General features: G+C 62.6%; 1 protein-coding gene across 5 annotated transcripts; it reads right to left on the reverse strand.

The window, feature by feature from the left end:
- Nucleotides 1-32: 32 nt before the first annotated feature.
- Nucleotides 33-9342, reverse strand: SEMA4C (semaphorin 4C). 5 transcript variants are annotated; one of them, XM_033100965.1, is made up of 15 exons: nucleotides 9195-9342; nucleotides 7127-7272; nucleotides 5529-5677; nucleotides 5129-5191; nucleotides 4850-4948; nucleotides 4672-4768; nucleotides 4435-4551; nucleotides 4192-4343; nucleotides 3928-4103; nucleotides 3505-3649; nucleotides 3200-3422; nucleotides 2977-3089; nucleotides 2040-2197; nucleotides 1888-1958; nucleotides 33-1758 (listed from the first exon to the last, which is right to left on the reverse strand). In XM_033100965.1, exons 2-15 carry the CDS (start codon nucleotides 7233-7235, stop codon nucleotides 926-928), a joined length of 2505 nt encoding a protein of 834 aa, XP_032956856.1. In that variant the 5' UTR covers nucleotides 7236-7272; nucleotides 9195-9342; the 3' UTR covers nucleotides 33-925. The 5 variants fall into 5 exon arrangements, with proteins under 5 accessions (XP_032956856.1, XP_032956855.1, XP_032956854.1 ...); XM_033100964.1 differs by having other exon boundaries at nucleotides 7127-7275; nucleotides 9195-9340; XM_033100963.1 differs by lacking the exon at nucleotides 9195-9342 and adding an exon at nucleotides 8690-9006.
- Nucleotides 9343-10196: the final 854 nt, after the last annotated feature.

A 10196-nucleotide genomic window follows, 5' to 3' on the forward strand; every position in this document is an offset into this window, starting at 1 on the left:
CCAGAGGTTTTTAGCCCAAATCCCATCTGTCAGTTTCATTTTCTCCATTTTATTTGTCAATATAAAAATACTCAAATATTTACAACAAATAAATATGTGGGGACACAATAAGTTACACTGTTAGGAGCCCTCCTCCAGGGCTGGGAGAGGACATGCCATATCCACCCCATGCCCACCCTCTCTCCCCTCCCAGCCCTGTACAGAGGGCAAGTATAAAATACCACTGAACCCCAGGGCCAAGTGGGAGGCCCCTCCCACCCTTTCCCCCCAACACACAGGAGGCTCCATCTCCCTCCCCCCAACCCTGAAGACATTCACAACCCTAAGAGCAGGGCTAGGCCCACCCCAGAGCCCTGCACGCCCCCCAGGAGCACAGCACCCTGCCCAGCCCACCCCCATATGTACATCGCTGCCCCTCCCTGTGGACAGGTGGGGGTAGGAGAGGCAAAGCGATCTGACCCCTTCCCCTTCATAGCTCCAATGACTCACCAGGAGGATCCCAGGCCAAGGGAAGACTGACAGAAAACAGGAAGGCTGTCCAACATGCCCACGTGCACAGGCACGCACACACATGGGTACACACACGTATACACACACACATACATGCACGCACACATGCATACACACACACACACACACACACACGTCCGACTTCTGCCTTGCAGTTTTGGCTGCTGGGGTCCCAGTGTCCGTGATTCACAGCCCCTCATAGAGAGGAGAAAGGCGCCTTCTGGGTGTCTGGTGCCCTGGTAAGTCATACCGAGTGGCAGTGCCCATGCTGAGCAGAGCAGGTCCTCATGGCTGGGCAGGGTCTGTCCCAGCAGAGCAGGTGCCCGTGCCATGTCCCTGAGGTAGCTGGTGCCTGTGCAAAACAGGGAGCCGCGGCTCCCAGGCTGCCCTGCCGATGTGAGGTGGCAGGGTCCCCTCATACCGAGGACTCCTCGGGGTTGGAGTCCGGCAGGGGCTGACGCTGCTGCAGTTTGCGCCTCAGTTCGTCCGCCAGCTCGGGCAGGGGGTGCCCCAGCCCCACACCACGGTCTTCCCCGCCTAGCTGCAAGCGCACGTAACCGTTGGCGTTTGAGTTCCGCCCACCCCCCAGGTGAAGCCGAGTTGGGGACGGCAGGGGCTGGCCGGGGATGCCAGGAGGCGGAGAAGGGGGTCCGGCCCCGGGCTGGCACCGGGCATGTCCGGGCACAATTTTGAGCGAGCCGTCTGAGTAGTAGTAGCCAACAGGGTCCCAGAGTTTCTCATCAGTTTCAGGGCCAGGACGGAAAGGGGGACTGGTGGGCTCCTTGGGCAGCTCCAGAGGGTACACCAGGGTCCTTTCCGCCGCCTTGGCGCCTTTCTCCAGCTCTTCCCGCAGCCGCCGGCGCAGTGACAAAACGAGCAGCAACAGTACCAGGCACACGGCCCCCAGGGCCACCACAGCCAGCCATACGAGTCCCAGGTTTTCCAGGGGTGCCCGGGCCTCCAGGGTCACTGATGGGCCCGCCACCACAGCCACCAGGTAGCCTTCGGCAGCCAGCCGTGCCCCCTGCTCCTCTGAAAAGCAGTGGTAGGCCCCAGCATGGCGGGGCTGGGCGGCCATCACAACCAGGGCCTGTAGGCGAGCATCATAGAGGAAGGAGCCGGGCTGTTCTGCGGGCAGGTCCCGGCCCCCAAAAGTCCAGCGGGCATGGGCAAGGTTGGAAGAGAGGCGGCAGGGCAGCACCAGGTCTGTGCCTGCCACCACCGTGATGTTTTTGGACGTGAGCCTGACTGCAGCGGCAGAGAGAGGAGAGGGAGCAGAATTAGCACAGGACACCCAGGGCCAAGGGGAGATGCAGACACTTCAGCTCCCACCAGGGCCCATCCCCCTAGGAGGGGGACCAAAAAAACACAGCTCACCTTTCTTACTGCCACGAAAGTTACAGATGCCTGAGGTGTCTGAGACTGTCACGTGCTGGATCAGCAAGGAACTGGTTGGGAAACAGGGTCCATTCAGCAACCCCGTCCAACCACCCGCCTCCTGGTCCTAGCACGAGCAGAGCCCCACTCACCCAGAGTGGCCACCAACGGCCACACAGCGGCTGGTGTTGACGCTCCAGGCACAATAGGGGTCCCGGGCGAGGACACAGTCTGCGCAGGAGCGGTACTTCATGCAGTCAGCCAGGGGCAGCTGAACCAGCTGCGAGCGGGAGCCTGCAAACAGCAACCTCTGCAAGGGATGGAGGCACAGGAGGGTCAGCCAGGCCAGGACATACCCCGGGTACAGCTCGCACTCCTACGGGGGAGCACAGGGCAAAAGGGGCCAAGAAAAGGGAGGCCTGAGGACGCATGGAGGGCTTATTACAAGCTAGATGCCATCCTGAGCACCTTGTAGCCGTGACCTGCTTAGAAGGAACAACAGTCCTGTGAGGCTGAGATAATCGCAGGCACGCACAGCTCACTGCAGTACAAACAGTGTAGGAAGTACTGTTTCCGCGAGGCCCGCCAGCCGTCACAATAGCACCAACATAGCATAAGGCGTTTTCCTGTTTGCATGGTGATTGCCAATCTGTCTTTCTTCAACCAGACTTTCTGCCATTATTCCATGTTCTGGGGAACCATCTGAGCCACAACAGTTGGTAACAGGCGAGCCCATGAAAGTTCAGGGTGCTGAGACAGGCCAGAGAGGGTAAGATGCTAGCAGCGGCACCTCAGGGAAGCAGGAAGGCACAGGAGTTGGGACTGGAGGGCAATGGGGCATCGTGAGGGCACCATAAACAAGCAGCCCGAGGCCCAGCCCAACCTCGAGGGGTCTCAAGGAGCAGCTGCCACGGCCAGGTTCTGGGAATGCTGCCCCGCAGGGACCTGGCTATATGAGACCGGCAGAGTGCTGCCATTTCCTGAAACTCAAGCTAAGCCAGGTGTGCTCGAGTGCCTACCAGCCCGATATGGACAAAACAGAAGACCGGGGATAGTGAGGGACAGCAGCGGGTGGGCCCTGACCACTACCTTGCTCCGGGACAGGACCAGGCTTTCCACGGGCTCCTGGTCAAACACCTGCAGCTCCTCGATCAGGTGAACCCAAGGCCCCAAGCTCACAGCCTTGAGCAGCCAGCCGTCTCCTGTGGGGGTTGGGGAAGGACAGTGTCAACGGGGGCACGGGGGCCCTGTCTCGGGCACACAGGCCCTCCCGCGGCCTCCAGGAGCCAGGCCCGCACACACACGTGCCTACCCGTGCCGATGAACAGCACTGTATAGGTGGCTCCATCCAGCCCCACGATGCGGTCAGCCACGAGGTGGGTGAAGTTGGTGTCCTTCTTCACAAGCAGGGGCCGGCCCCAGCGAGGCCTCACCTGCTCCTCCATCAGCGGGTGCTTCTTGATGAAGTTGAGGGTGTTGTCAGGCAGCTCCAGAGAACTGGTGTAGCCATGGCGACGGTGCCAGTTGTTGATGCACTAGAGGGCGGGGTTGGGGGTAGAGCTGTCAGCCAGCGGGAGTGGCACTGAGGGCAGCATCACACCCTCCCCTAGGACTCACCGAACCCGGCCGCGGGCTGGGTACAGGGTCAGTGTAGCGGCCCCACTTCTGGGACTGCTCGCGGTACTCCTTGTAGGGACCCTCGAACACCCTCTGGATCTCTTCCAGCTGATACTCACAGACTGCTGACAAGTCCACGTCACCCCTGTCACAGCAAGTGAGGGAGCCCAAGGGTCAGGCTTGGTGCCCACTTTACCCCAGTTCAAGGCATGCAGGGGCAAGGCAGGGCCCCGCAGGAAGCAGGCATGGGCACGCTCAATGGAATGGCAGCTGTGAGGGGCTCCCAGTGGGAGCACGTGCCCAACATTCTCCTTTGCTCCCAGACAACTGGCCACCGGGACTCCTGCAGAGGCCAGCACCCAGAAACCACCCCTACCCTGCGGACCTGCTCCTCTACATCCCAAGGAGTCCCGGCCAGCTCACCATCGTGCCCGAAAAACTGCAAAGAAGGTGGTGTTGTGCCAGGAGACGTCCTGCAGGGTGTGCAGTGCCCGCAGCTGGTTGAAGTGGAGCTGCCAGTCAGGGGCCGAGCATACCAGCCGAGCCTTCAGGAACGTGGTCCACTTCTTCTGTAGGGTCCGCGCACCCCCCACGTCTCCCTGGCAGATGGCAAGGGGACACTGGCAGTCAGCCCTGCCCAGCCCGGCCAGCAGAGCACCCAGCGCTCACGGCCGCAGGCTTCTGTACCTTGCAGATGCGGGCCACACGGGCCACCACCTGCTCCGTGTAGCAGTCATACTCCACGGCCCGCTCGCTGAAGAAGAAGTAGACCTTGTCGTCGTCGCCCGTGAAGCTCCCCAGGCTCTCAGGGACATAGGCAGAGCCGACGAAATGAGGTTCTGTGGGAAGGGAAGGAGGCTTAGCGAGGCCCTGGTGGTAACTCCCCCGCCCCAGCTCCCCTAGGCCCTGTGCCAGCTGCTTGGGGCTCACCATTGAGCCAGAAGGCCAGGTACTCTGTCTTCATAGGGTGATGGGGCCCCATGTTACGCACGATAACAGGCTCTGTGCCCAGGAAGTTGTTGAGTGTGGCCGAGTACAGCTCGCCATCTACAAAGACAGAGGGTCAGCCAGGCCAGAAGAGAAGTGAATATACACTCATGCCACGTGGCCCCGGATGGGAACGAGTCTTGGAGGACACCCCAGCCTGCAGCGGGGTCAGCCACTCACCCACAAGGAGGCCAGTATGGCCCTTAGCAGGGTCATAGGGACACTTTCCTTTCCCATCCTCAAACTCTCTGCGCTCCAAGGTGAAGGTGAGCATGTCCTGGAGTGGGGAAGAGACAGTGAGAGTGTGATGCAGAAGACGCACGTGCAGATGGGAGGAGGGCTGAGGGCGAGCACTCACCACATAGGTGCACTTGGGCTGGAAGGCGTAGGTGCCACACACATACAGGTGGGACGCATTGTACGGCTGCAGGAAGCGGATGAAGTTGAAACACTCCGTCTGGGGAGAAAAATGGATCCAGGTAAAGGGTAAGGGCCCGGGAATGGGGACAAAAGGACCAGGATGGGGACCCAGACCAGCACTGAAACGAAGGGAGCCCAGGGCAGAGAGCGTGCACCATGAGGCCCAGCCAGGGGGAGGCACTGCGGCCCTGCCCGCCCCTTATCCATGAGCACCCACCTGGTTGCTCTTTCCTTTCTGGATGCACTCAGACTTCTTCTCCGCGGGTGCCTCCCATGAGATCTGGGGACAGGGAGGGGACATGTCAGCAATGTCACAGGTACACTCTGAGTATGTGCACAGCATGGCCTGTGCCAGCAGCATGGGACACCAAGCGACATTACACGTTCCCCACGCTCTGGGAGCTTATTTCAGAAGAGGACACAGACCCCAGAAGGCCCCATGGCAGCAGAACCCAGTAAGTGCTGTGGACAAGGGGAAGGTAACTTTTACTCTGCAGAGAGGGTGGGCGTTGCAGACCAGCAACGCAACATTCCCACAGGGGAGGACGTGGGGTGGGGGGCAGCCCCTCGGCACTGCCTGTCACCTGCATGTGTGCCTCCCGCTCCCCACTTCTCACCACTCCTTGCAGCTCCAGAGCCTCCATGCTGAAGGCAAACAGGGCCTCCCGGGCCCCCACGTACAGGAGTCCGGTCTGCTCAGTCAGGGTCAGTGTCAGGAAGTCCTGGATGCCCGTTTGGGAGAACCGCCGTGCCACTGTGGCCAGCTCTGCAGGGACAAGGTGGGAGTGAGCACAGCTGTGGATGTGCAGCCTTCCTGGGGCTCCAGACACCCCCCCGTTCCCCCGGAATCAGACTTCCTCTATACAATGTTCTCCTGGGCCTAATCATCCCTATTCCCCATATTTGGGCCAGCACCCCACAGGCAGTGCAGCCCAGCTGCCTGACTGGCAATAAAGGGCATTTCCTGAATCACTGCCTGGCTCTGACAGCTCCCCCAGGCCTCCCTGGGCTTTCCCAGCCTGGGAGGGGGCGCATCTGGGCTGTGAGGAGGAAGGAAGGATATCTCAGCCACAGCTTCCGGCCAGAGGAAGCCATCAGACTGATGGCTCTCACTCGGGGTCAGCAGCACCTCTGGCTGCAGAGCTGGGCACTTCCCCCTCCCAGCTTCCTCAGTTGTGGCTTCCTTCTTTGTCCTGCTGCCCACGTGAGGGTCCAGCCGGGCCCCGGCCCCAGATCCAGGAGGGCAGGACGCACAGCAGTTGTAAGCACTCCTTGTCTTAGAAAATTCTCCACTCCAGCCAGACCCAGACAAATCCAGGCTGCATGGCTGGCCACTGGGACAAGCAGGGATGGCAGGGGAAACTGGAGGCTAGGACCAGAGATGGCACTAAAGCCTGGGGGCTGGGAAGCCTCAGTGGCATCCACCAGGCAGGGCACTACAACATTTATATAGTCACAGGATCCCTATGTCGGCCCCTGAAATAGTTGCTGACCTGTCCTCAGGGTCCCCCTAAACTAGCCTTAGTCTTTGGAGCCAACGATGGGCCCAGACACAGGCCAGCAAGGGAGCTTCATTAGCACCTGAGTGCAGCCTGTGGGAGCTGAGCTCATCCCAGGTCCCAGAGTGCAGGGCATGATACAAACACCTGACATCACTTCTTCAACAGGTGTGTTTGCACAAGAAGGGCTGTCAGGTCCACTGTCCCCCCACATGAGCATGTACACATACACATACCCATCCAAGGCCACCAAAGGCACGAGTGTCAGGGCAGAAGGGGGTCCATTAGCGTTGATAAGGGGGTTCTTGGGCGCAGAGTTAGTAAGACTGGGGGGCGGGGGGGACACCCTTGGCTCTCCACATATCCTGGCTCAGGTTTCTCTCACTGGTCTCTCAGTGCGAGGGACAATTCTAAGAGTGAAGCGTGGTGACAGTGATGCAGAATGGTCCCTGTCCTTTGCAAAACGAGGGCAGCCAGGTCCTAAGCATCAGAAGCAGGGATAGCCCAGGTCCTGAGCTGGATGACCAGTTCTGGGTCCCTGGGTCCACTCACTCACACTTCTTAGAAAGCTGGGTCCCATGCATCAACGGGCCTCCATCCTGACAGCAGAATCAAGCTGGCAGACTCTGGGGGCAACTCCTTAGCATCTTCCCCCAGCAGCGCCTGTTGGCCTCCCGCTCCCCACACTGGTCTCTCCTCCAACTTCAGGCACTCACCCCCAGAAGATATCGTCTTCCGGGGTACCAGGTTCCACCACACCTCAGCCCCGATGCCCAGGCCCCACAGCCCCACTGCCAGCAGCCAGACAGCCCAGTGTGGGGCCATGGCACACGCCCCGGCTATAAGCTCCAGGCCAGCTGCCCTGCTGGGGGAAAAGAAAGGGTCAGAATCACAGCCAGAGCAAACAGACAGGAAGGGGGCCCACACAGGCCCAAGCCAGAAAGCACTGACAGGACATTAGACCTGATCAGGCCTCTGCAGGAGCCCAGGGATTCTCCCCTTGCCCCTGTCCTCCGAGCAGAGACCTAGTCCCCTCCCACACCTGGCCTCAACCCCCAGCGCCTCCAAAGGACCACGGGGTCTCTCTAAGGAGAGAGGGAGAAGCTGAGTCAGCTGTAGGAGTGGACACTCAGAGAAACCTTTTCTGGCCTCCAAACCCTCCCCCACTCCCTCTCAACAGGAAGTTGTTTAAGAAAATAAAAAGGGGACCCCTCCCCCACACTCAGGACTGACAAATTCGAGGATTTCTTAAAATAACCTCTGGAAGCAAGACTTGCCCCCACAGGGGCTCCAACCAGCCCAAGGCCTAATTCTGGGAGGCGAACGCCTTAGCAGAGTGAGGGGGGCCTGTGGTGGGTGGGCGGTGGGGTTACCTGATGCAGCAGTCGTTGGGGGGGGTCCCTGCCCCAGTTTCTCCCCTCCCCCAGCGCAAACAATGGCCAGGAAAAGACCGTAACCCTGGTCTACACCAGCAGGGCAGAACTGGGCCAGGAGCCGAAGGGGCCCAGCTTCCCGAGGTCCCTTTGTTGCCCAAGAAGGGAGGCAGGAAGTGGGTAGGATGGGCGTGGAAGTGACCAGGGCCTCGTCCGTTTCTCGCACCGCCTCTGAGGGATACTGGCCCTCTGGCTGGGGGTAGCGGGACAGGATTCCCGCTGGTCCGATCGGGGATCCCCCCCATGGCGGCGCCCTCAGGCGGAGTGTGGGGAGCCCCGGACAGGGGGCGGGAGGGGATTCCTCCTAAACCGAGGGGGCGCCCCGCGCAGGTTCTGACGAGCCTTCCCGCTTGGGGATCGCGCCCCCGGCCCAGCGTGGACAGGCCATCTGGGTTCATTTCCGCCGCTCCAGCCCTCCAAGGCCCAACACAGACACACAGAAGCCGGGGTCCTGCTCACCCCAAAACAAAAAGTCCCCGCCAAGACCCCGTCCCTGCCCCCCGCCCCGTCCTCCCCTCCCCCAGCTCCGGGGATTTGAACGCAAACAAAGCAGAGGCGCAGGGAGCGTGGCGGAGCCCGGCCTGCGTACGCCCCCTGTCGGCCCAGGACCCAGCGCGGGAAGGGCGCGGGGGCTGGGGACAGGCTCACCCCCACTAGTCCCAACACCTCCCCAGCACTCCCTTTGCCCCTTACCCCAGGCCCGGCCGGACCCCGCGGCGCACTCCAATCTGGCGGCACAGAGACGCCCCCACCCGCAGCCCCTCCCAGAGCGGTGGAAACGGGGCGGCCCGGGGATGGGTGGAGGGGAGCGGGGGGTCCCAGCGGTAGCCCCCAACCCTTGCCCACCCCGAGTGGCGGCTGCAGGGCGAGCGCTCCAGCCGAGGATGGGGCGGTCGGCTGGGCTTGGGAGCTGGCTTTCCAGGACAACCCGCCTCCCAAGCGGAACGGGCGGGGGGCCACGGCGGGGAAATCCGATCCCACAACATCGGCCTCGGTCCAAGCCCGCCCCAAACTTTCCGTCGGGGGTGGGGGAGCCGGGGGCAGCTCCCGGGCCTGGAGAGGATCCCGGCCGCGGACCCGACAGGATGAGGGACCCTGTCTCCTTAGCCCCGGTCCCCCGACCAGTCCCCGCCTCCAGACCCCCAGGCTGCGGGCAGTGCTCGCCTCGCACCAAGCCCCCGCGGGGGGCGCAGGAAGGATCTCGGCCGATCAGCTGTCCCCCGCTGCCCCTCCCTGCGCCCTCAGACCCTGTCCCTCGAGCGTGCGGCGGCCCCTGCGCGAGTCGGGGGACAAAGCGGCGTCTCCCCGGAGCCCAGCGGCTCCCGCCCCGCGTAGCCCTGGCCTCACTCACCTCCTCCTCGCCGCCGGAGTCCCTGGGCGCCGCCCTCGCGTTCGGCTCCAACCCCGGGCCACCCCCGCCCGCCCGCGCGCGCCTCCTCAGCGGCCCCGGTGCCACCTCCCCTCGGTCCCGGCTCGGCTTGGCGCCCCTGGGCTCCGGATCCCCGCGACACCGCGGCTGGCGCCGGTTCTTTCTCCAGCGATCGCCACTCCGCCCCTCCCCTGACGTTAAGGCCGGGGGCGGGACACGAAGGCCCGCCCAGGAGGGGGCTGCGACCCGCGGCGACCTGCTGGCCCCCGTTCCCCGCCCAGGGGCTCAGCCCTCCACCCCTGCCGGTTACGGCGGGGGAGGCACTCCGGCCATTGACGGGGAAAGCGGACTCACCCAGTCTTTCCGAAGTGTCCCCACTCGGGCCCACCGCAGCTGGGCAGCCGGACTCGGGAAGGGCTGAGGGGCCTCTGGGCGTACCAGAGTGGTCTGCCTTTTGGCCTCAAAGCCCACTGGCCCCTGCGGTCAGACTGGCACGGGCCACCCCAGCCAGTAAGACCCCTGTCTGTAGAGACACTGCCCGTTTCTCGCTCTCCAGGTCCAGGGACCGGCTCAGCGCCCCTTGCTCAGCTCCTGGTGAAGACCACCCTCTACCCCGAGGGCTCAGAGCCTACCCCCAGGAAATGACTCCTTCTGGTGCCACTGGAAGACTGAATAACAAGTGACATGAGCCCTGATGTTCAGATGAAAGGGGCTGAGGGCAGCCACGCTGAAGAAGATCTACCACCTTCAGAACCGCCAGTCTCCGCCCACAGCCGCTCCTAGAAGAGCCTGGGCGGTGCTGGGGTGTCCTCCTTGCCAGCTGGTCCTCTGAGCTGGGCAGGTGGACCAAGGAACCCCAGGGAGTCCTCCCCACCGGCACCCAGAGACAGCTGCCACCTCCCCTCAGGGGCAGAGGGCAGAGGTTGAGAGACAGGCCCTGAGGCTGATAGCTTTAAGGCCGCTGCAGCCCTGCCCGGGAGGAAC

This window comes from Rhinolophus ferrumequinum (genome assembly GCF_004115265.2).
Source record: "Rhinolophus ferrumequinum isolate MPI-CBG mRhiFer1 chromosome 13 unlocalized genomic scaffold, mRhiFer1_v1.p Super_scaffold_3, whole genome shotgun sequence".
Taxonomy (NCBI): Eukaryota; Metazoa; Chordata; class Mammalia; order Chiroptera; family Rhinolophidae; genus Rhinolophus; species Rhinolophus ferrumequinum.

Bases quoted from the DNA above. Each gene is read 5' to 3' on its own strand.
- SEMA4C (XM_033100963.1), bottom strand. From the start codon at position 8,829: ATGTTGTGGGATCGGATTTCCCCGCCGTGGCCCCCCGCCCGTTCCGCT. The intron at 4,949-5,128 runs GTGGGTGCTCAT...TTTTCTCCCCAG, and splicing joins AGAAAGGAAAGAGCAACCAG to ACGGAGTGTTTCAACTTCAT. The intron at 1,959-2,039 runs GTGAGTGGGGCT...TTTCCCAACCAG, and splicing joins GCCGTTGGTGGCCACTCTGG to TTCCTTGCTGATCCAGCACG.